Here is a 26,733-nt window from a genome sequence, read left to right on the forward strand (position 1 = left end):
ATATATATATAAGTTCAAAATGGAGTGTATATTGTAAACTAGTGCAGTTAACTAGGGATGGTTTATGGTTTATATCCACCCTTTTTCTCACACATCCAAAACAGGTCATGGGGGACCGGAGCCTTTCACAGATTGCCTGAAATCATGTTTAAAACCTTGAAAGTCTTGAGCATCAGCAGTGACAAAAGGATTCTGGTCAGATAACATATCGGATCTGTTACTTTTTTAACGCTTAAAAAAATTCTTGGAAGGTTACAACATTAAAAATAATAGTAATGAAAATAACAAAATGATTAGAGATTGTTTTATGTATAAAAAATAATAAAAGGGATTAAGTTGGAGCCTCCAGAAAACACTGAAAACTAAATCAGTAATTTTCTGGAAGGAGAAACATCAGAAATATGACTTTTGTTAGCAAGGATATTTTATATGCCTTAAAACATGTCTGCTCCTAATTCTTTTCCAAAACTACTTGAAGGTCAATGACAACAAGAGCAAAGTGTATGTGGCTCGTCGGTCCGAATGTGACGTTTACGGAAGAGTCATAGCTGTTCTCGCGATGCTTTAGTACGACCGTGGGATTTTGGAAATCGAGGGTTGTGGCTGAGGGGGTAAGTGACCACATAAACTGATAGCGAATGGGTAAAAAGCTGCGGTAAAAGACATAATTACTGGGACCGTGAGGTACTCGTGCTCCGTTACGACGAGACAGCCTCGAAACAAACGCTGACATCTCCTTTGTTTACAGTGATATTTAGCTCCTAATATGGCGACGCTAGTATGTTAACGCAGGGCTCAGGCTATTCCGTGGAAGCGACTGGAAGAGATGAGCGCTACATATGTAGTAACGTAATAGTGAGATGTTCATGTGTGTGATGTCTGTTAAAAATGAGCTGCTATATTTACAGCACAGAAGCTGTCAGATGATGGTAGCCCTGGATGCGTGGCTCAGTCGCTTGTTGTGCCAAAACAAGTGAAGCGATAATCCTCTTTATGATGACAACGAGTGTAAACAACCAAAGCAGCCGCCCTGCATCCATAGGCTTTGTCCAAATTTCCAGCTCTGCTTTATAACCACTGCATCCTCCAACCACCCTGTATTTACACATTTATGAGCTACATTTATTCTCACTAATTATTATTTGCTATAGCCCTATTTGTATACCGTCAGCTCTTGAACTATACATCATTGCATATCTGCAGGTGTGATATTTATTTACATATATATATATATATATCTTTTATTTATTTATTGTTATTTCAGGGCGAGGTAACAGGAATTCCTTAATATGAGTGATGATAAACCTTTCCTATGTACTGCTCCTGGGTGTGGACAGGTAAGTGTTTGATCACAGGTGTTTCATAAATCTCACGGTACAGATGAACATGACTGGATCCACATTTCCACATCCCCCCAAAAATATATATATACATTGATATACATAGATATATACATTGCAAACTGGTCACTTTTTCATTGACGTAGTATATAGACCCAAACATTTTTTTTTTTAAGTGCCATATGAGCACATTATAAACTAAAGCAAAAATGGTTTTAAATAACTAAGTTTAAAACCTATCCCATCATAGCAATACTGGAAACATTAACAATAGGGTACACTTCCCAACACCTACTCATATACATTGATTTGGGGCTCTAAGGAACTTAATTACAATGCCTAGCTGGTAATCAGGTGCTCTGTTTTTTGTTGTGATTTTTTTAAAGTAATTTTGACATACTCTATGTGTTATATGATCTAAAACCCACTAAAGTGTAGGTTTTGGTCAAAATTTACACTTAACTATTTCATTTTTGTGCTAAAATACATAAAATTCAGATGAACTGAATTCAAAAAGTATTGAAATTTTCCTAAAAGACTCACAACCTGTCATCTAAAAAAAGATGCTCCACTTGTGAAATGTATGCAAATACCATTGCCAGTGATTTAAATGACAATTTGACCAATAAGCAATGATAATCTGCATTTTTCAAATTTAGTTTTACTTTGTAATTATTCCCTCTTGTCTGCATAGGAAACAAACAAATACTCATTAGAAAAATAAAGTATTTTGGCTCATCAAAGCAAAATTAACGTGACTAAATAGATCAAAATAAGCTTCTTAATTTATTTACTTACTGCTCATCTAATATCTGGAGATGCTTAATTTGACTTAATGTATATAAATGGGTCTTCAGAGTCCTGAGATCCTTTTCACAGTTCTGAGGGCATGTCTAGTGTATCACAGGTGTTAGATGTGTATTTGCTGTACTCAGTGAGTTTTCTGATAAGTACATACGTAGATCGTGCTATTAACCTTATGAAGTCCAATGTCCAGTGTTTGTTAGAGTCCATTTTACTTAGTCAGGTCTGCTTTCATAGTAACATTAGAGTTGCTTTGTTGCTGCTCAGTTGCTCGTGGTTTTGGTCAGCAGGATTTGTTTCTGTTGTTTAGTCAATACTCATAAAAATAAACGGGTTGGGCACAATTATATAACAGCTTTCGCAGTTAAAGCTTATAATGAGTTTCGACAGCCACACATTAGAGGCCGTAAAGCTGTCAAGCTAGAATCCAGCCATGACGTAGAAGACTAAATTATTGGTCAGAATTAAAATTTTAAGGTTTAAGTGAGACTTCTTTCAGTCACACTTGCTGTATTTTTTGAAACCTTGCATAGAGATTCACAAATGAAGACCACTTGGCTGTCCACAAACACAAACATGAGATGACCCTGAAGTTTGGCCCTGCTCGGAATGACACTGTTATCATTGCAGGTGAGTGCTCTGTTAGATGGAATATTCAGAGGTGATGGATGCTTTACATTTCCATCTCTGTGCTCAAGAGTTTCCTCCCTTGCAGACCAAACCCCAACGCCTACTCGCTTCCTGAAGAACTGCGAGGAGGTCGGGCTCTTCAATGAACTCGCCAGTCCTTTTGACCATGACTTCAAAAAAGCCACTGAAGATGAAATTAAAAAGGTGGTTCTCGCTGTTAAATGTGTAAGCAGATCATCTGAGCCTTGTCTGTGTTCATTCTTGTGATCATTTTTGGCTTGTTGTTGTTCCACAGCTACCCCTGGATTTGTCACCTCTTGCGACACCTATCATCCGCAACAAAATTGAGGAGCCCACAGTGATAGAGACACATCGAGATAGCCCTCTGCCTCATCCTGAGTCTACTACAAATGATGACAAGGTAGGCACTTTAAGCTGCCTCTGGCATTTTTTCTAACCATAGAGCATTTACAACGCTCTAATGAAGGGCGTTCTCTACTCCTGCGATCAGAAATTTGCAAATCCGCTTTGTGAAGCATTGGGACTTTCTGCTTAATATAATTTAATTTTGAACTCTTAACTTGTCTTATTCTGTTGTTAATACACTAAAACTGAAAAGATTAGCAGTACTACACAAATATTAGTTGGATTCAGACAAATACCTTTTACTTGATTGCTCATATTATTTATTCCTGATGTTGAGGAAAGAGTAACAGCATCTTATTATAGGAAACATTCAAGTAATCTGGTGTCAGTTAAACACTTCATTCAGCTAAGATCTTCTATGATGTTTCCAGGATTTATCTTTGCAGCCAGCCTCACTGCCAACATCCACTATAGTCCATCCTGCATCCCTCCAAGTTCCCAATGTACTCCTAGCAACCTCAGACGCTAATGTTGTAATACAGCAAGCTCTCCCATCGCCAACATCTAGCTCTGTTATTACCCAAGTCCCATCTACTAATAGGCCTATAGTGTAAGTAACCAAATGTGTCCGTTTCTTAAGATCCTAGTTCTATTAAATCATCGTTTCCTTTTCCAAATCATTTTTGTGCAGTTTTGCCATGGTGAGCTCATATTTCATGAGGCATGTGCTTATTTGTTTTGGGATTTATTTGCATTCTGCAGGAACATTTTCTTTTGGCTCTAAGTTCCGTCTTTGAAGAACAAAATCAGTGTTGCTCAAATATACAAATATCGATGAAAAATCTGAGACTTAGAGAAAAAAACATGAACGGGGTTTTCACATAATCATCACCGTCACAGCAAGTCTTGTGCTTTATTTTCCTCCAGTATCCTCTGATTATTGTCTTTGGCAGAGAGCCAAAATCAAAACCTAGTTAGAATTATTTATTTATTCATTTTTCACAAGGCTAACCGAAGAAAACTTCATTCAGTCGTTCGCAAAATGCTAACTGCACTCACAATTATACTGAGTGGAATGGTTTTCTTCCTGCCGATGTCCCACATGTTAGTCCATGCAACCTCTTTTGTCTCTTGAAAGACTAATTTTTTTTAGTTAATCAGTTTATAAAAACCCACACTGCAGCTTTTCATCCAGCAGATGAAATTGACATAGCAGCACCTTCATTACTTTCATTATTGTGCACATGATTTACTAAGCAGGGCAAATTAGCATGGAAAGTTCTGCAGGTGATCTGCTAACAGTGTTCATGTTGTTCATCTTTGAACACAGATGCAGCTATTTCATTTTAATAATGACCAGTGTGATGTACCAAGAGCAGTGGGAGTCACAGGCACACAGTAGGAGCTGTAGGTTGTGGGCTTTGCACTTTATGAGTTTCTTTCCAGAAACTGCTTAAAAAGTCAGATAAAAGAAAGATGGCTGAAGGAGATTTAATATGTTCTGAAAAAAGGATGAAGTCTGATTCATTTGCATTCATTTTAGATTTGAGCTCTTTATTGTGTCATCTTTAATTTTGTGAGCTCATCACTTTTTTTGTATTTCCTTTTTAACTGAGCTCCCTTTTTTGTGGAAATTCTAAACTTTCCGAGCTTCATTTTATTGAACTTTATTGAGTCTTTGAGAGCTATAACAAGGTAATTTCCCAACTTTGGAGATAAATAAAGTCAGAGTCTCAGTCACAGCCTTTGACACTGAACCTTAAGCTCTCAGTGAAGATGTGCAGGAGAAAGCCAAAACTTTGACACCTGCACCCAAAGCTTTGAGTGACCCACCCCAAGCCAATTTATCCTAAATTAACTCTCCTATACACAACTATCCTTGCTATGTCAGGCACTGAAAAGGGCATGCTTATTTCAGGGTTAAATAGTGTATGCCACAAACCACAATAAGTCATGTTTATATAATTCATTGAAATACTCTCCTCTCAGATTTCTCTCTCTAAAAGGGAAACACCTTTCAGTCACAAACTTAATGCTAAAACAGGATTTTTTCGCTGGCATAGACGGTCAGTGAATCAGGTGCTAAATGCTTGTCGTACTCACAGTAAGGCTTCAAGAGGCCTTTCCCTTTAATAGTAGATATTCTGTAATATTTGAAATCCTGACACAGATGATTTAGTGAAGCCCTGTGTGTTTTCTTGACAGTGAAATCAACTTGTTACCAGAAGTCAATATCTGGGCAATACTGATGTCATTTATTAGGTCATAATATAGCAGTAACACTGGATCTTTTGAAGATATTGTTTGACTCTTTTTCTTACGGGTGCTTTTTCTGTTTGTTTGTTTGTTTTTTGTCTTGATTACACCTTAATTTCCATCAGTTTGCCTGAATATGACATCATGTCGTATATTTGTAGTCGCTCCTGTCTTTAATTTTGTGACATATTCCATTTTGTGTTAATCACAAAGCTTACTGTTTGCCTCACTGTGATTTCCTCTTTCCTCTTTCAGCCCAGTGTCTGGTACCTTCCCCGTGCTCTTACAGCTGCCTAATGGCCAGACCATGCCAGTTGCTATACCTGCATCTATTACAAGCTCAAGTGTACATATTCCAACTACAATTCCTGTAAGTTTTATGCCCAGTAATATTCTGTCAGCATTGTGTTTCATTGTGCTTTTATGCTACTTTCACACATGCACGGGCAGAACTTTTCCTGATATCGTCTGGCAGAGGTGCTTTTGTGAATGTGAATGTTAGCCAGTCTTTACCCTTAACCTGCCAGCTCTGTGATACAAAGTCTTGTGTTGATGTGAGAAGCACAGGTAATATTTCTGTGAATTCACAGCTAGCAGGTAGTCGTCTAGTACCTGTTACCTGCATGCTCCAGTTAGGCAGCTCCCCCACCGAAACCACACAGAGTATTTCAAGGAGTGAGAATGCAGCTGAAGGAAATTATCTTATGCCGTATGCTGTATTTAAAAAAGTAATTTTTAAACGGTGTTTATCCTGACATTTTCTGGAGTTCATGTGTGAAAACACTTTTGTGTAGAAGCTGAATATTTTGGTGTTTATTTGATTAAACGGATCAACGCGCAGCACCCATTATTTACAGGACAAATAGAGGAGTCAGAGCTATTTATTACTGAAATAATCTTGTTGTGAAGTTTATTTAGTAGCTGTTGTGCAGCTTTTGAGCTTCTGCGGCAGATGTAATGTGCCCGGTTGTCAGTCGCCAACTGCTGTTTCCATGGAAAAGAAGGAATTAACTAATGAACGAAAGCATTTGTTTTCACCAAATGAGTCGATTGATTTCATGCTCGACTGATCACCAGTTTACATATGAAATGTTGTTTTCCATTTAACGTGAAAACACAGGAATTCCACTGTTGCTTTCAAACATTAATGGACAGCAACGCGAGTGATTACAATTCAAATCCCTCTCGGATGACATTGATATTGAGCTATTGCGATACATTAAATTAACCTCTTTTTTGTTTGTTGTTTTTGTTTGTTTGGGGTTTTTTTTGCTGTAGTTGGACAGAGGGACTGTTTACAAAGTTGGCACCTCAGATTTGGCAGTCAGTGTAAAGCTGGAGAGGCTGACTGAAATAATGGACTTTAGAGTTCACTTGTGGCAGAGACACAGGATTTGGATGAGGTGCAGCGGGCTTCTGTCCAGCACGTTTTACTCCTGTTTTTTCTTGTACAATCAAAATCAGCGCCCGTAATTTAAAGTGGAAGCCATAGATGATGCCACTCGTTTATTTTGCGAACAGCGCGGCTGCATGTCATCTAGAAATATGTTGTAAATGAAGGCCTTGTTGGTATTTCTTGAACTCTCCCATGTGGTTGCCTGTCTTATTGTTCACTGTAGTCCTGATTATCTATGTGGAACACTGAGCAGCAGTCGATTATCTCCTGATAGAGGCACAGCAGGGAAAACCTCTGTCTTCCTGGTCTGTGGGGATATGGAAAGCCTTTGACAAGTAAAGGAGGGCAAAAGTAGATGGAGAACATGAGCCACCAGTGGGCCTCCCTTTCACTCGATCAAACCCCCTCCCCCCAGCTCTTCCCATCTCCCTCTGTCTCATTGTCAGCGGCTGCGAGAGGAGGCCCAAGTCTGGCCTTCTGACTCATGTCTCTCCATCCTCTCTTCAGCTTCCCTGTCCATATGCTCTCACGCAGGCAGGCAGAGGTTCATTAGCGTGCACACTGCATCTCCATGTGGCGCTGCCTCCACAAAATAACAGGCCATCCAACCTAATGAGGCTGAGATATGAGGAAACTCTGAGAGCCTGCCATGGCTGTGTGTGTATGTGTGTGTATGTTTACGTTGTGGGGGGAGCACTGGGTGCCTTTTTACTGCCGAAGACTAATTTTCTCTGTGCTGATTTGTGTCTGTGTGTCTGCTGTCAGCTTGTCAGACCTGTCACCGTAGTGCCTAACGTCCCTGGAATCCCAGGACCTCCCTCGCCACAGCCTCAGCCGGCCCAGTCAGAAGCAAAGCTGGTATTTATTATCTCTTCTTTAATTTACATCAAATGTTGTTTCCACACCGAAGCTGTTATTCCCCATTTGAGAGAGGTGATAACAGCCAAGGTAATGAGAGAGTCTAATGAGTAACAATAAGACAATAAGGTTGCTTTCTTCATAAGTGATGAGCAGAACTGGGTTTGTGGTATCAAAAAAATGGTGCAGATGATTTATTATTCCATGTGCAGTGTGTCCATTGGCTGATTTACTCAGTATTTTGTTACATAAATAAATGATTAATCAATTATTTGAGAAAATAATTTGCAAATTAATCAGGAACAGAATAAAAACACTTGTGCCTGCCCCGCTAATTTAACATAATCCATCTACAAAAAACCAAAAATGCTTCAGATATCTCTCTGTAGGGAGAACATGGTCGTTGTTGTCCTGTTTTAACAGTGATAGTTGAAGGGCAGAGATACAAAGTGTTATGTGGGAAATCAGTGGCAATGTGATGAAGCACGGATCACAGAACCTGTAAGTGTTCGCAGCATGCTCCGCCTTTGGAAATTAGCAGCTAAACTGCAGAGAGGAGGTGTGTGTGTTTGTGTGTGTTGGGAGGGTAGGATTGATCCTGACTCGTGAGAAGGAGGAAGAGGAAGGAGTAAAGGGAGGGGCAGGGAGTTGTCGGGGATCATGGGGTATGGAGATGACAAACGCAGAGACAGCGTTGAGCTCAGCACGCCGTCACAAGGGCCAACCAGAGGGGGGCTACCTGCGAGAGCCAGCTGGGGGCATCCTGGCACACGCTCAGCGAGGCACATTAAGTCGGCCTCACCCTGCATGGAACCTTTTGTTCAGCAGAATCCTGCCTGACCTGCATCCCCCCTCTTACTCGCGGCGCCTCCCACCGCACTCAGCTCATCAGCAAACACCTAATGAGCCTGCGTCAAGAAAACAGACCCCCAGCTCAACCTGCCTGCTCCCCGCCCCCACCTAGCTCTCGGGGGGCGCGGAGACGGCACTTTACAAGGACTGATGATGCTGCAAAGACCACAATAATGATAATTAACTTGCTGAATTTAGAAGATTATGCTGTTAATTAGTTGCAAAATAAAGATAAGTAATATAGTAGCAGATGGTTGAATAACACCCATGAGATGGAGGGTTATTACACTGATGAGGTTTCCATGGCAGAAATGAAATATGAATCTGACTGGCTTTTCCCTCTTTCTGTGGGCCATTCCAAGAGAATAATATCTTGTTTCTGCCAGAAGAGCTTCTGGAAGGGTATTACACGACAAACTAATTTGGTAGATAGATTGGTCTGGCAAAGGTAGTTGCTAGAATAATGTGGTCCTCTGTTTTCTCATGTAAATGCATTCCCTCTCACTCTGTTATTGCTTCCAAAGGCTCATTCACTTTCACCTTGTTTGTTTGCGTCTTTGATGCTAGAGGAATTGACCTGTGAATTGCAGGGATTGTTTGTGTGTAACATGGTTAGAGGTAGTGTTAAAAGACTCCTTTATTAATAGTTTTATCCAGATCACGTTTCAACATGTGCAAAATAAAATTAAGAATGCGGGAAATGAAAAGCTTAGGATGCAAGTACATTTTAAGCATAGCTCTAAAGATGTCATAAACATTCTGAAACCCTTTCACAGTAATTTTCCTCTTTACGTTATTCATTTTAATACCCTGTTTCACTATATTATTCCATATTAATTACTACTTATTTACTACATTGTTTTACCTATTTTACTACTCATACAGTTTGTACATACACTCAATGTATGGGTCCAACATGAAATCACTGGTCCAGTAAATTCATTGATACTGCTGTAGACCTTGGCTTATGTGTTAGCTACCTTTACAGCAAGCAATAGAAATATTGTAGCTACTTCATATCATCAATTGACACTAAGCCCAAATGTTTCCTGACCACATGCTTAGCAAGTTGAGGTCTGTGCTGTAACTTGACACAGTATTCCACTAGTTCAAATATGGCTATTTTTAAGATAAATAACATTTCAATGTTTTTATGTGTTGTATTAGCTTACTGCAGTGTTCTTAGAAAGTATTCAGATCTTTTTTCATGATCCAGTCCTGTTTCCTGAAGTTGATCTTTGAAATGTATCACAGCTCATGTCCAAGCCATGAAATCATAGAAACTGTCTGTAGACCTGAAATTGTGAAGTATAGATCAGGGAAATTTCTAAAGCCACCGTCACCTGACTAACAACGCCTCTACAGTGACGCACGGTGGAGGCAGCATAGTGCAGCGGGACTGTGGAGGGGGGTTTGTGAGCAGTGCAGACAGACAGACTGGTTAGTTATAGTATAGATTATTACAGCTGCAAGCTGAGAAGAAAGGAAACTTGTTCCAGATTACATAAGAACTGAGACTAGGGTCCAAGTGTCCAACTATAACCCTGTACTATAAAACATCTTAGCATACAGCCACATTTAAGAACGAGAACCTACCCTGTAAGTCTACAAAGACAAAATATCAGGATGCTTTTGTAAATGAGAGATTTTAGTTTGTTTATTGATATGTTGTAGAATAAAAATTTTGGTCCACATGAGTAACCTTTCATTTTCCCCAGTAAAAGTAAAAGTATACAATCCGTAGTTTTTGTGCTCTGTTGTACATCACACTGTGATAGACAGTGAATTTTTCAGAAATACAACTTTTTAATGGCCACACCTTTTAATGTGCACTTTAGCAGACCATATGGCCTCCTTTTTTACATCACTTGCTTTTTACATAATGTTTTCCTTCTTGTACTAACCGGTGCTTGTTTTTATTAACCTGCTTTGCCAAATTCTGTTTCCAGAAATTGAAAGCCACATTAAGCCAGCAGCTTCCTCAGGTAACCAATGGAGATGGTGGTGAAATCCAAAGCAGCGCTGTAACACACACCGCTGCCCCTGCTTCTCCTGTCCCGACTCCAACCCCAACTCCAGCCCCGACCGCAATCCTTACTCCGGCTCCTCACCTGCCCACAACCGAGGCACCTTCTCCACATTCTCTGCAGCAGCCAGCCACCTCCACGACAGAGACACCTGTAAGTACTTATATCTTCACAGTTTATTGTTTTATTAATATTTCATATAAGAAGCTACTCTTGTGTGTCTTAAATCTTCAGCTATATTTGAATGTAGACTAATGCAAAGAGATCATCCATTTTTGTTGCTTATTAAAGTATTTAATCACGGCTGCCGTGTCCTTTGGTTTTAAAATGTTGCAGAAGTTCATACAGGTAACAGGTACAGTGAGAGTGAGGGTAAATCTTAATATTGTGTGCGATTACCTGTATAAACAATTTATTTTTAATTTAAGCCAGTACATCAGCAGGGCCATTATATCGACTGATATTAGCTGTTTGCAGATAAAATATCAATACAATTATACATCATAAATATCAATGCAAATATTAGCTGTTTGTATTGACATTTCTAATTAGTGCTAAATAAACATTATAAAAGTCATTGTGTAGTGTGTCCACCAGACACAACAATCAGCTGTTCAAACAGAGTTGGGCAGAATATAAACGAATAATCTCCCTTTCCTGTTGTGTTTAATGGCAAAGAGTGATGGCAAAGTGGTCACTCAGTAGCAGGACCACTTCCAATTATACTTTCCATTATTAGTATTGTTGTTGTTGTTGTTGTACAGGCTTCCCCGGTGCCCCCTGCACCAAACCCACCAAGCACAGGGGGTCGGCGGCGCAGAACAACGAGCGAAGACCCCGACGAAAAGAGGCGTAAATTCCTGGAGCGGAACAGGGCCGCAGCTTCTCGCTGTAGGCAGAAGAGGAAGGTGTGGGTCCAGTCTCTCGAGAAGAAGGCTGAGGACCTCACCTCCATGAACGCACGCCTACAGGTGCTTTTTACGTATTTCTTTCATCTGCTGCATGTAAAAAAGACCCAAAACAAACCACTCTTTTGTCTCTCTTTGTTGTGCGCTCAGATCTATTAGTGTGTCATTTTGTGTATGTACGTGTTCGTACTCTGTGGTGTCTGTTTGTCATTGTACGATGTTAGCGTATGCGTCCGTACACAGACTTTTCCCTTCTGCGGTGATGAAGTCATTAAAGCCGATTAAGAAGAGCTGCCGTGTGACAGCAGCGGTGTGTGAGCCCTTTACATCGATGTGTCCCTGTCAATAAAGATGTATCCTCCAGATGTCAGCCGCACACAAGCGTGTCTTCGCTTCTGTCTCAGCAGTTTACTGAATGGCCTCAAAAATCTCCTAGGGAAAGGTGTCTTTTTGAACCTTCATTTCGCTGGAAGCAATTAGGATCTGATGCTGACAAGTTCGAAACAGTTCATGTATCTGCTGTCTCTGTTGATAAGTGTGAGCCGGGGGTGCGGCACATCGGTGTTCCAGACAATTAAATGAGATGTGGTGTTTATTTGCTCACTGTCTTATTTTTCTATGAAAGCAGAGTAAGATGTGCAGGGTGGAGGAGGGAATACACAGCAGCGCAAAATAAATGGGTCCACGTTGTTAATATCGTCTGGTTCAAAAAGAAGTTATCAGCACTAGTCAGGCGGCGCTACTTAGGATTTTATTTAAATAAAGGCAGATGAAAAGGAAAGGATAGGTGAGTGAATAAGGTTATGAAATCAAAGAGTTTTATCTGTTAACTGCAAAAAAAAACGGAACATGTGGCTGAGAAGAAAGGACGCTTCATACGAGGGCATTAATCAGCGGTGCTGCTTTCTTTTTTTTAAACCCATGCTGACATGGCCCAGCTGATCAGCAAAACTGCCTCTAATGATGCACAATTATTTTAACATCATCCTTAACTGGCTTTTTAATGAGGTGTCAGACCAGGCAGCTCACAGAGCTTCCAGCATCACCGAAGGCCCATTTGCTCGATTTCGATTAAATCACAAAGTTCCAGATAAGTTTTTCACTCTCAAAAGTCCATTTTAGTAACCGTTTAAAATACAATGTCATAAAATGACGCAGTTTGGCGTTACTGGAGCTGGAATGTTTGGCACATGTTTGTCTCTGTCGTGAACTAGTGGGCATGTTTGAAAATAGTGCCTGTTTTCTATTGCCTGTAAATGAAATCGGTCATGGTGGAAGCACACTGAATACAGTGTTGGCTGGATGTGATACATACGCTCCTTCCAGCTGTGTTTAAATCTGTCTTACGATAGCTCAACCCTGCCAAAACCAGCTAGACTAAACAGATGGAATCAAATAAATTGGCTGCTTTTAGACTAATAGATTAAGCCACCCATAGTCCTTTAAAGGAGAAGAGCCCGAGCTTAAATCTGCCATTGGGTGTTCTGTGGGCCCCTGGCCGCTCTAAATCCAGTTAAAGTCACCTTCAACGTAATGTGGCTCTCTTTTACGACATGCAGAAATCCTCACCTCCCTCGGGAGCTGTAACGACGCGAGAGCGTAAATCTCAGCAACATCTACAAAGTTGCTCTGACAATCCGAACAGCTCACCTCTGACAAATGCGCTGGTCGCTAGCCAGTGAAGGCTCATAATTATTGTGCAGGAAATACATAAATGAAAAAGTGCATACTTGATTCTGAATTCATTTGTTGTATTGTTACCTTCCCCCTGTGTTCACCGGTTCTCATCTGAGTCTTTAGAAGTTTGACTGGTCGTGTGGGCGAGGTCTTTAAAATTCAACTCTGCATTTCCAGTAATAATTCATTAGCGATAGAGTTTTTCATATAGAGAGGGCACACAGCCACATTCAAGTTGCTTTTGGTGTGTCTTCATGCATATGTGAATTTATTATAGTGTATATATGCAGATTTTGGGGTTCATTTTTTTGCAGTAACATTCCCACTGTAGCATATTGTGTAGCTTTGCTAAACCTGGAACTCATATTTACCCAATTTAGCTCATTGCTTACAACAGGAATAAAAATAATAATCATAATATTTGCATTTACACAATTACCAGCTAACCTTTTATCTAGTTTGGAAAATCATTTCGTAGGATTTGATCTGTGTGCACCTGTCGTTTATATATCTGGCATGCTGTTTGCTCCAGTGGCCATTTCACTGATCGCTCTTGTGTGTCTCCTCACTCCTCAAGACTGAAGTCACCGACCTGAGGAACGAAGTGGCTCGGCTGAAGCAGCTTCTTCTGGCTCATAAAGATTGCCCTGTAACCGTCATGCAGAAGAAATCTGGCTATCACAGTGAGTAATGCTCCATTATTCTCAGCCCGAGGCTTCTGGAGAAACGTGTCTAAAAATGAGCTCCGGCTAACCACTAGAAGGACGTGTGGCCAAACAAAAAAGAGCCGTTGACATATTGGCTTCCTTTCTTCTGTTAGTTTTTGACAAACTTTGCAAAAGTTTGGATATTTATGGGTGCTGGTGTATGAGACAAATTCTCACTGGCGTTGTTGTCCCATTCCCGTGAAGAGGCCACAGGTGGTATTCGCACTTCCTCCTCATTTGATACCAACATAAACATTTGTTAGATGAAGTGAAATGTCTGCTGAGTGCGTCTTGACGGATGTTCAGGAGAAAAAAAAGGTGCCAGGAACTGAATTATAAAGGATGATAAGGATGCTTTTTATGTAAGCATTCATTTATTTGTTGTTTGAACATCTTTAGCTTACAATAATCGTTTTAGTGGATATTTGAATAAGCAAGAAGAGTGTGCCATTTGTTTATTTATTCAAATTGCTGTTGTCAACCCAGACTGTACAGCATCATCACAAAGTCTCATTTAGAAACATATCACCTATTTTTCTTTGTTTCCCCAGACCGGGGCTCTGTCGGTCTGATTTTTTGGTCATAACTCACCTTCCTTCACAGATGAGCCAGCATGCAGCAAGAGCAAATGGGCTCCAAGTCACTTCTCCACTGCTCTGAACACCTCTGCTGACTTGTATTGACAATGATTGCCACTGAAATGAGTCTATTAAAGCAGCAAGCTTGACAGTGCTGCAGACCATTCTCATTGTGGGGTGGCCACCAAGCTCCACTGTTCATTATGCATCTCTTATTGCTAACCATCCCACAGACGCATGTCATGTGCATTATGGGACTGATGGTTTCCAGGCTAGAGTGGGCTGTCATAGCCAAGTCTCATTTGGTGCAGACATTTTTAGCAGAATCCACAGATAAAGTGGGTCATCTTTCTCACATGGTTGCTGAGGGTGTCAGCAAACACGTTTGTTACACTTTATGGAAAAATAGAACTTTATTCTAATACCACAGTTTATTAATTTGGTTCATGCTAACAGGTGTGTTTGAGTTTCAGAAATCCTAGAAGGAATGCCAACTATTATGAGAGTGAAAGGAAGTAAGGTGAACTCTGATTGAATGGCAGAATACAAAGATTCCCAATAGTTTATGATATCCACCTTAAAAAAATAACACCCTTGTGTTCATTTAAACTAGTTTTTCATTAGTTGTGGGACAAAGCATCAACACAAAATTACACTCAACAGCCACTGTATTAGCTTGTTAGCGCAACAGTCTCTTCAGCCAATCACACAGCAGCAACTCGGTGCATGTGGACATGGTCAAGATGACCTGCTCAAGTTCAAACTGAGTATCAGAATGTGGGAGAAAGGGGATTTACTTTGCTGACAGGCTGGTTTGAGTATTTTAGAAACTGCCAATCTTACTGGGATTTTCACACACAACCACCTCTAGGGTTTACAGAGAATAATCTGAAGTGAGCGGCAGTTCTCTGGCAAAAATCCTTCGTTGATGCCAAAGCTAAAGCTCTTCTGCATATCTTATAACTAAATTATGCAGAAGAGCATCTCTGATGACTTTGAACCTTGAAGCAGAAGACCACTCCTGTCAGCTCACTAAAATTGAAAAATAGAAGACTGGAAAAATGTTGGCTGGTCTGATGAGTCTCCATTCATTCATAAATTGTGATGGTAGGGTCAGAACATGGTGTAGACAAGATGACAGCATAGATCCATACTGCCTTGTATCAAAGGTTTAGGTTGTTGGTGTAATGGTGTAAGGGATGTTTTCTTGGCGCACTGGGCCCCTTAGCACCAAGTGAGGATTGTTTAAACACTACAACCTACCCAAGCATGGTCACTGATTATGTCTGTCTCTTTATGATTAGAGGGTACACAACTTCTGATTACTGCTTCTACCGTGAACCATGTCTCAAAGCTGAGATCATCTGAAAATGGGTTCTTGAAAATGACATGCTGTTTGACAATAAAGTCAGTGCACTCATAACTGTATGTGATGAGTACAGTCATGTCAGTATAGCACAAAATTTCTTCCAGCACCTTATTGCATCTATGCCTTGAATCATCAAGGCAGCTCTGAAGACAAACTGGGGTCCAGCGCTATACTACCAAGTTGTACCTAATAAAGTGGTTAGTCTCTATATATCACATAGTGATACTTAATGATACACTGCTAAAGACCTAGATATGTTCATTTGAACAAATTTTCTTCAATATTTGACTGACTAGAGCCGTTACTTTATTTCCTCCTGTGGTAGTTTTAACTAAATGGATGAGCTGAAACACACAAACAGAAGTAAACTAACCTGAATTGAAGAAGTTTTATTTTTGTTATTTTTGTTTCCTTTTTCATGTGTTTGACAGTCACATTTACTAACTTTAACCTGTGATGGTTTTAGCTCTCTCTCGCAGCTGCTTTTGTATTAAAACTGAACTGTTTACTAAGTGCTGCTGAGATATTTCGGTCCATCCATCCACGACTAATAGCGAACATCTCTCCTCGCTTGCTAACTGCCATTCTCACACTTAAAACTGCAGCATTAACAAAGGGGTAATTTTCTTTTAATTTGTGTTTATTTCAGATTACTCCACAGTCCTCCATTTATTCCCCGACACCAACAGAATTACCCCCTGGGGCTTGAGCACCCCAGTTGAGAATCACTGAAATAAACTATTTTGCTAATTAGTAAAGCACGTTATTTAATTGTGAGTGAGTCATGTAAAGCGCTCCGTTTTCTCAGTGTTACATACCCCATAAGGCCACACTGGCCCTCCAGAACCTGTAATACCCTTCATCGTCCTGCCCAAGCGTAGACATGGCAGGTGGGAGGAAATTACCCAGACTGCCCCACAAACAAGCCAGGCCATGCTTTCACTTGGCACACTAAGCTGTCCATCTGTCTACAGTGAACCCCACTTCAGGAACCAAGAGAGCGGAAAGAAGCTCCTGTCGGTCCAGGGAACCAGAATTTTAGAGCATTATGAAATATCGGGCAGCCAGCACTTGCCGTTGTTAGGAGCAATAATGCTCACTTGAACATGAAACAAAAACCACCAAGCTGATTTATTCCGAGGCTGACCTTCTGCGCAGTAAAGCAGCGAGGGAGTTTATGGCTCTTTGACATTCGCTCGCACTAAATCACACGGTCAAAGTCCAGCCAAGAAGGCAGATGAAACCTCTAATGTGGAGACATTTGTATCGCTCTTTAATTGCGTCTTCCTGCTACGGAATTTCTATTTTACGTTCCCGAGTACGAAACCCAGCCATTAATTACAAAGTGCCATCACAAGTGACTTCATATCATTAGCAATATTAATTATCATTGTGCTCCTTATTCCTTTATGAAACAGAGCATGAGAGTGGAGTCTTTTTTTTCCATCAGGATCCAATTAATTCAATGCAACTGCCTAACAGCTGGTGGCATTTCGACTCCAAGTCTTGCCTACTCTCCAGTGTGAGCATCATTAAAATCAGGTGCTGTAATCATCTGTCGCTGCAGTAGTTGGCAAGGTAACAAAAAACAAATGAGAATGCAGTTAGGGATGGGAAACACAGCCACATGCCCCAGAATGTAATGTACCCTTATGATGTGGGTTTAAATTGACATTGGAGCTTTAATTAAAGGAAGGGGTGCAGAAGTAGCATTATGGGGATTAATGAAACAGTTTGCATACGCTACATGCAAATAGCTGTTTTACATCTGATTAGGCCTGTGTGACACAGCTAGCCCAAGCCTTCTGAAGAGTATCCGGTAAAATAAAAACGGCTGCTCCTCAAACCCCCTTTATTTCAGTTTTTTTTTTCTGACGTCGTTGCAGTTACCGACAAAGATGAGAGCTGCGAGGAGATGTCCGTCCCGAGCAGCCCCCAGAGCGAGGCCATTCAGCACAGCTCCGTCAGCACCTCCAACGGGGTCAGCTCCTCCTCCACGACCCCGGCCGTCTCCGCCCCGTCCGGCGCTGCCGCCACCGCGTCAAATCAGAGCACAGAGGAGAGCCAAACGCGGAGGGGCGCCAACCAGTCTCAGCCTTCAGGGAGTTGATCGTCCCAAACTGTGCCCGAGCGTCATCGCCGGAGTGCCGTCGCCTCTACAGTCTCTCTGACGAGCAGAGCAAAGGGATTCTCTCTGAGCTTCAGTTCGGACCGTACTGTTTTTAATTTATTCCTGATTTCTTTTATGTTTTGTCCATTTTGTAATTTATAGGCAATGCTTTTAAAAATGCAATGTTTTCTCTGGAACCGATGAAGACAAAAGAATAGGCACTTTAGGTGTAAGATGTAAAACACGTGGTTCTTAAGTGTTTGGAGTTTTTTTTGTATTTGTGTGACTTATTTATTAATCTTATGGGTTTTTTTTCTTTTTAATTTAAAGGCTATCAGCTTCAGCGGTTGATCAGCGAATCGTTAGCGACCGTACCAAAGCGTGCCGTGGCTCATTTTGCAGTTTGTTTTCTTGTTTCGTCTTCACGACGTTTTGTAAGCACTATCTTTACAATGAAGTAGAACTGACACTTTTTATTTAAAAGTAACTTTACTTTGTTCCATTTTGCACATATTTGAGAGATATGACGGGTTTACTTTAAAGACAGTCCGTACATTAAGTACAGGCAGCTCTGTTTTTGTTTTCCTTTAGAAGTAGATTAAAGTACTGTCGCATCACACAAACGTAAATGTCTGAATCAGATTTGAACTTTGACTGATTTTCTGTGAGTGAGGTCAGCTGTAGTTGTGCAATTTGAATGTGTGAGCTCGCCTCTGCCTGTAGGGTAGTCTTCTGGAGGTGAGCCGATTAGGAAACGTGTGTTATTTCATTAACATTCCACCTGTAGTCTGATTGTTCCTGAAGCAGTGATTGTAGGATTGCAGTACCTTATTTTCCATTACTCAATCATGGTGATGTTGACTTCATTCAGTGCCATTAATGTTTTTGTATAAATGACTTGAGTACATTTTTAATGCAGATTAGTTTGAGTTGATTGCCGTAATTTCCGATTTTAAGGGTCTCAGTAGAGGAGATCTCCTGCTTTGTATACTGTCTCTGCTTTATAAGTGACTCTTAATGGCTTTAGCGTCTAATGCGGAGCACGTAATGACATTAGGCTGTTTTCATGGTTGCAATTCTAGGTGACATTTTTAGAAAACATTGTAAATAACATCAACGATACGTTGTACGTGATCTTTCTTGGTATTATGTACTTTGTTTTTATAGGATTGTCCGGATTCAGTAGCTGAGCCCTTTTGATTACATTAACTTTGTAAGCAGTTTAAAAAATGACCTTAACAGTCTTATTAGGATATGCATTTTTTCTTCCAATAGGTCGTCATGTAAAACGAAAGCATTGAGATGTGAACTGGAATCACATCATGTATATTAAACTACTACAAGTCTGTAAGAATTGTGAGCATTTCATTCAAATAATTGTAAGAAGTCAAATTACACCATGAAGTCAGTTTGCCTTTTTCTCTTAGTCTGTACTGGCTTACTACTGTGTAGTTTTACAAGAAGCTAACTCATTGTTTTCCTAAAGTATGATTTTACTGTTATGTGCTATCTGCATGAGATAATAATTCTCTGCGAGAATTTAACTGTTTATTTGATAATGTCTCAGATAAATATAATTAAACGAGTTATTACAACTTGAGTTGTGAAAACTTTGGTTACTTGTTTTACTTTTTGGCTTAATTGCTAAAATTAAAAAAAAAGGGGTGTGATACTGTGTTGAAAGTGTACTTGTAACGTGAAAGTTCTGTATAAAATTTGAATTGATAAGTTGTTGTAATAAACCTTTTAATATCTCTTTAAAGTCGATCTCTGCTTCTGATTAATTTGCCTGATTAATGTCACATGAATTAAGCACAGGTGGGATTAAACTCCGTTAATATGCTTCTTATACGAATCTGTAATTTGGTATGTGACAAACCCAGATATGAAACCACAGTGTAGAGCTGTGATAAGCTCGAACATTTACTGTGGTGTAGACTGCCACCTTGTGGAAGATCTGCAGGTGTATTTGTGATCCAGAGTCCGTGCAAAAAAATATATATATATGTGACTAAACAATACATGCTCAAACATTTTACCACCACCCCTGTAGTTTCTTGTGTTTTTTAAAATCTAATGTTCTTGTTCAGGTCAGGTTAGCAGATGTTTTACTCTATGAGTAAATGAAAGAACTTCGCAACCACTAAACTTAAGATAAGATAAGATAAGATAAGATAGAACTTTATTAATCCCTCGGGTGGGTTCCTCTGGGAAATTCGATTTCCAAAAAAGCACAGCACCGACAGAAGTTACAGAGTTATACACACACACATATATATAAATACAGAGACAATATAAATAAAATATACGAAGGGGATAAATAGAATAAATAGGAATAAAAATAAAAATACAAGTGAATTGCACATTTCAAGTATTGAGTCTATTGCACCGTTGACTATTTACAAAAGTATTGCACAAGGTATTGTACAGTGAGGTGCAGAGGCACTACAGCTTAGTTGTTCCCTCCTTTGTCCTCCTGTTTCCCCTCCCTCTCCCCTCCAGAGAGGAGTTAAACAGTCTGATGGCGTGTGGGACAAAGGAGTTTTTAAGTCTGTTAGTTCTTGTCTTTGGGAGAAGCAACCTGTCACTGAACAGACTCTTCTGATTGTTTATGGCCGTGTGCAGAGGATGCCTGGCATTGTCCATAATGTCCATCAGTTTCTTTAATGTCCTTTTCTCTGCCACTGTCACCAGAGTGTCCAGCTTCATGCCGACCACAGAGCTAGCCCTCCTGATCAGTTTCTCCAGCCTGGATGAGTCCTTCTTTGCTGTGCTGCTCCCCCAGCACACCACAGCATAGAAAAGTACTCCAGCAACCACCGACTGGTAAAACATCCTCAGGAGCTTCCTGCAGATGTTAAAAGACCTCAGCCTCCTGAGGAAGTACAATCGGCTTTGGGCTTTTTTATACAGGTGCTCTGTGTTGCATGACCAGTCCAGTTTATTGTCCACCCACAGCCCGAGGTACTTGTACTTGTTGACCACCTCCACCTCCTCCCCCTCTATCTGAACCGGCAGTGGACCTGCTCTAGACCTCCCGAAGTCCACAACCAGTTCCTTAGTCTTTGAGGTGTTGAGTTGCAGGTGGTTTGTGTGACTCCATGTGACAAAGTTCCTCACCAGACTTCTGTACTCCTCTTCCTGATCATCCCAGATACACCCCATGATGGCTGTGTCGTCTGCAAACTTCTGAATGTGGCATAATTCAGAGTTGTAGCAGAAGTCAGAGGTGTACAGGGTGAAGAGAAGAGGGGACAGCACAGTTCCCTGTGGTGCTCCTGTGCTGCTGACCAATGTGTCAGACGTGATGTCCTTCAGCCTGACGTACTGTGGTCTGTCGGTGAGGTAGTCGGAGATCCAAGCCACCAGGCAGGGGTCCACCTCCATCCTGTTCAGTTTTTCCTGAAGCATCCAGAATCATGACTGTGAAAACTGTACCCAACTTCAAAATCTCCCTTTCACAGTAATGACAGTTCATTAGGAACACTAACACCCCTATTGTGTGGAGTTTAGCTGATAGTACTTTCACAAGAATCAGTATCTTTGAGCAGAATTTATTGACATCATCAGTGCTGAGCCATAAAACCTCCAGGAAGCAGGATTAGAGTCCAGCTTCAACATCCTTCACTTGCAGCACTTCCACAGCAAGTCCTCCTCCTCCTTCCATTCAAATGTGATTTTTCTTTATTTTTTGGGATATATTTTGCCACAAAGAAAAGGGGCAGGTTGCTCTTGTACTTGTTGTACTTGTGATGCTTCATTTTCATTTTCTTTCCTTGGTAAAGTATCAGTTTGACTGCTATTGTCATTTTCTTTCACTTATCTTAGGAGGGACAGTAACCGGGGTAAAGCATGGATTGAGACAATATTCATACATATGGCCAATTTAGAATAAGCAATAAACTAAATCAATGCATGTCTTTGGAGTGTGGGAAGAACCGAGAGAGAACATGCAAGCTCCATACAGAAATGTCCCAGAGTGGATTCAAACCTAGGACCTTCTTGCGGAAAAGCATTGTGTTAACTACTGCACCGCTGTTCATGTCAACTTTTAATAAAAAACAAACAACGCCCATCAAAAGAAATAACAAATATGCTCATGAGTCCATCTAACATTTCCCAGAACACTTATTACTTGTACAGATACTCAGTACTCCAGAACAGTCCCGCACTCAGTTCACTGTAAAATGTATCAGCTTGTTTACACAACAAAATATCCGATCTATATTTATCCCTTGAATATGCTAAACGTTAAATACCATCAATCAACACTTGAGACTAAAAGACACCCAAATAGTCATGGATGAGCTGATGATCTTTGTGGCGATTTTCAGCTCCTCAAAGATTGAGGCCCTAATTCAAAACAACCCAACTGAGATTTTTAAGAGGGATAAAATTCAGAGGAATGAAACATTTTTGCAGGGTTCAGTTAAATTTAAATAGCAATGGCCAAGAATTGTGTGCAGTTTCAGTAGGTAGGAAAAAAGAATAGAATATCTCTTTATTGTAATTTTATTTACACGTACAACAAAGTTATGTGTGCAGGAGTAAAATATAAATAGTAAGGCAGCAGGAATAAATAGCAAACACAAGAAATTTATACAATCAAAGCACATTGGCGAACGAAACAAAGTGACTAAAAAGTTAATAAATTGCTTAAACTACATGCAAACACAAAAGTCATTGAACTATTAGAAAGTTACTGTAAAATGCAGTTGAACTAGAGGCTTTAATTACATACCTCACTGCTCCATTACACTGGCTATGATGAGACTTATTAATTCACCAGCACCAGCTCAAAGTGGCCAGCAGGTGGCGTTACATCCAAACGCAATAGAAGAGACTTACTTTTAAGGTATGTACCACTACCACTAATGGTAAAACATACATAAATTATTGTTAAAAGGAATCGCCGAAGAGCAGCACTGTTTTCTAAATTAAGGGAGATCAACCCCCACATTAAAATAAACACATGTTCATCTTTTTTTAATTATTTTTTTTTTATAACACGTGGTGAACAACAGACTGTTTGCTTTATATGATAAAGGTTTTTTTCATGTACAGGAGACTTTTGCAGAATTTTGCCCGGCAACACTGCCTGCACTCTGGCGCTCAGTAACATTGCCTAACTAGGGCAGCCTTGATTAGCTGCTGATCACAGAGGGACAATTGTAAATTCTACTATGTAGGTCACAGCACTGGCTTATAACACTTTTCCTGGATGCTTCAGTATATTTTTACAAAGCTGGAAGTGTATAATCTTAGAGCACCTCCTGCATATTCGACAGTAAACCAAAGCACTGAAGAAAAGCAGAGCACCACCGTGAACTGTTTCACCACACACAGAATTTTGATTGTTTAATTAAATTCCCCTTGGCAAACAGCTCGGTGTTATTCATTATTCATTCCATAATTATTTTAATGCTAATTTGATGAGGTTTTTTATTAATTAATGCAGAACATTTCAGAGGTATCGCCATTTTCTGGCTGCTGCAGCGGGAAGAAAAGCTTACAGACAGTTAGTCTTACAGCTTTTTGGGTGAATAATCCACAGAATTTCTTGTTTTCCCAGCATCAGATTCCAGGAAATTATTAGCCTAATTGGGAAAGAAAAGCAACAGAAATAAAGACGGCCAACTGGAGTTGAGAGTCCCCCTGTTTTAGGCTCTCGATAAATGAGCAGGATAATAATGTGGTGCTGATCTGCTGATCTCCAGCTGTTCCCATAATTCGACAGGTATTGCGCTTTGGCCCTTAGCAGTCTGCCTCAGCAGACTGGCACTTAATTAGGCATGGATTAAGGCCAAACTGCCTCATTTACGTGAATTGTATCACAAATACAAACTGGATGGCCCTTTTCCTTCAAGGGGGCATCTGGGCTAGATTTTTAAAAACGCAGAGGAAGCTGAAATGAAGAGGCTCCAGGCCTTTAACTCCAGATTTTTCAACAATGGGGATCACCCCCACCCACCATGCTGAGAGGTGCTGTTTTTGAGCACACGCTTTTTAACCCCTCAAATCCAGGGAGACTGATGCAGGCAGATGAAACGGCTTGATTTACATTTAATTCAGATTATGTAAATACACTGGTTGGGTCCCAAATCAAACATGGGACACAATACAAGCTGCCTGCAGCGCCCTGCAAAGACAGACTCTATTGTCATTTAAATACATTGAATTAAATATTTCTTCCACACATGGTCTGGATCATTTAATTAAAGTCTTGATCAGATTTAATATGTTATTTCTGCAAATACTGATATCTGCTCATTATTTTCAGTTGGCAACCTCTGCATGTTTTCAGACTGAGTGTGTGTTTGCTTTTGCTCTTGAATGGAGGGCAACTGGGCATGGCATCAGGGTCTGTCACCAGGGATGTTCATCTATGTAACAGCATTATAGGGGTATATCTGCATGGCTATCGCTAAGTGCACAGTGGAGGGAAATCCCCAACAGGCATTTGCATGTGTGTTGAGTGAGCTCGACTCTGCCAATCCCTCCCCTGGGCACCTGGCTCTCCATGGTGCATCTGCAGGCACCAGGATGCCCCTCCACCATTAGCCTTTACTGGCATTATTATGCATGAAGGTCTATTCACAATAGTAGGCTTAACACTGTATATGCAGTACTTAGCCTATACTAAATCCTGCCTTGCATATGATTTTGCCTATTTTGTTATGAATATTTAATGTTGGTCAGGTCCACTCTCAGCTGTGTTGGCACAAAGGCTGTGCACGCTGGAAAAACTCACACAGAGCTGAAGGTTGTCTTCTTTAATCAGCATCTAGTCTTTGCTCAAAGAAGTACTATTTCCCTGCCTTAATACTTCAGTGTACATGTACCTGTTTGGTCATGCATTTGAAGTATTTATTTAAAGGGGGGATATTATGCATTCCCCTATTTTCTGTCAAATATATAGGGTTACAGTGGTAGCAATTCATCATAATGAACAACTAAACTGTCAAAACTTGATGTGAAAAGGGGTGTTAGTGAACTGAAATAAAAGTAAATGTATTAGATCGAAGAACCTGCCTGAGGCTTTGATGAGCATGTTTATTGAGACTGGATGTCTATAAGACTAAGAGTCAAATGCTTTAAAGAAGGCCTTTGTTTTTATTTAATACATGTACAGATTTTTCCTAAATATTGCTTCCAGCACACGTCCTCTATGTCAAAGGACTAAAACTAACACTGACATGAATACAAACTGAACTAAAACTAAACATTTTTAAACAATAAAAACTAAACAGAGAAAAAAAAACCTTTAAACGAATTGAAACTCAAAAACAAAAAAGAACTTTAAAAATGAAACTATAAAACTTTAACAACTGACAGTTAATATAAAGTAGCATAAAATCCAATATTTGAACTCTAATAACATTTACACAGCTTCTCATAAGATAGATTTCCATTAATAGTTTATACGCAGAAAGACTGTAAAGGGACATCTCCAGCTATTAGTGTGGCCATGAAGCCTCAGGTTGAGCGTTTTTGGTGTCGTCATCTTAGTTTTTAAGAACCAGACATACTGAGTGTGGAGCAGCTCTGTATGCGAAACCAAAGGAATTATTTACTGATGTGCAAAGTTAAGCATTTAGTAGGAATTATAATTGCTGACGGCGCCCATAAACTAATCCATTGTGTTTACTGAGGTGATAAAACAAGGGAGGACTGTTTTCCAATAGAGTTCTAAACAATCTTAACTCTTTTGACAAACACAGTTTTCTTCTTCTGGGCATTAAAAGTAATGCAGGTTTTACCCTTTATCGCTTGATTTTGTGAGTAAAGACAGCTGGAGGTCCCACAGATGAATAGTCATTCCTGTTATACAGGTCTGCTTGATGTCCACTGCCCAGGGTACACGCTCACTGTTACTATATAGACACATTTTAAGATAAGATAAGAAGAACTTTATTGTCATTGTAGTTATGCAATGAAATTTGTTTGGTAGCTCACAGAGGCCAGCAGCAATAAAACAAGAAGCAGCATAGTAATAAATAACCGTGGTAAAAGTATAAGATATAAAGTAAAAGGAAGGCACTTAGCACAGTAAATAACAAAGAAAATATAATATAATAGTATTTACAATGTAAATACTCTGCAATTGTGGGTACCTGCATGGACTCTCGCGCTCACTGTCTGATCTGGTGACTGTGGAAGCCATTTGAGCACACACTGTGGTCAAAAAGGGACAGATTTGGTCTTTCAAGCATAGCTTGGTTAAAATGAGTTTATCTGAGCTGCTCTTGCCTTCCTATCAGCTCAAAGTAGCTCGAAGCACTCTGGCCATTCTCCTTTGACCCCACGTATCAACAAACCATTTTCACCTAGAAACATGCCGCGCACTGGACATTTTCTCTTTTTAAAATCTTTCTCTGTAAACCCTAGAGATGGTTGTGTGGGAAAATCCCAGCAGGTAAGAGCACATTCAAAGTCACTTACATCACCCCTGGTCACCGTTTTGAATCTCAGTTTGAATATTAGCAGATCATCTTGACCGTGTCTACATACCTAAATGCAATGAGTTGTGATCATGTGATTGGCTTTTTGATGTCTGCTGGCGGCATTTATTGCCCTTAATGATTTTTGGTGGAACCTTTTCACTATTTTTTTTTTTATTGTGAGTGAATTCAGGCTTGAGATTTTATGTTTCTTATATATACATATAGTTGTTTTGTATTCCCTCCTCCCAAAATGAGCTGCTCTCTAGTTATCTCTGTAGAAAGGTCAAGACCCCTAGTCTGAGAATCACTACACTACAGTGCCTAATGTGTATTGATTTTGGGGTGAAAATAGTTTCCTGGTCACCCTTGTGGCTATGGTTTGACCAGCAGCTCTGGTATGTGTTAGCTACA

The 26,733-nt window shown here is 40.1% G+C and overlaps 1 protein-coding gene across 1 annotated transcript; it reads left to right on the forward strand.

Annotated features, from left to right (window-relative positions):
- Window positions 1-411: 411 nt before the first annotated feature.
- On the forward strand, window positions 412-19,630 carry atf2 (activating transcription factor 2). The gene is made up of 12 exons (XM_085433961.1): window positions 412-611; window positions 1,265-1,337; window positions 2,678-2,774; window positions 2,860-2,978; window positions 3,070-3,195; window positions 3,572-3,750; window positions 5,652-5,766; window positions 7,558-7,650; window positions 10,452-10,682; window positions 11,294-11,500; window positions 13,692-13,797; window positions 17,655-19,630. Exons 2-12 carry the CDS (start codon window positions 1,290-1,292, stop codon window positions 17,876-17,878), a joined length of 1,545 nt encoding a protein of 514 aa, XP_085290087.1. The 5' UTR covers window positions 412-611; window positions 1,265-1,289; the 3' UTR covers window positions 17,879-19,630.
- The last annotated feature ends 7,103 nt before the right edge of the window (window positions 19,631-26,733 follow it).

The sequence above is a fragment of the Copadichromis virginalis genome, linkage group LG16, assembly GCF_057382275.1.
Source record: "Copadichromis virginalis isolate Kocher_CV1m ecotype Utaka linkage group LG16, C_Virginalis_male_GT1.1, whole genome shotgun sequence".
Classification (NCBI taxonomy): domain Eukaryota; kingdom Metazoa; phylum Chordata; class Actinopteri; order Cichliformes; family Cichlidae; genus Copadichromis; species Copadichromis virginalis.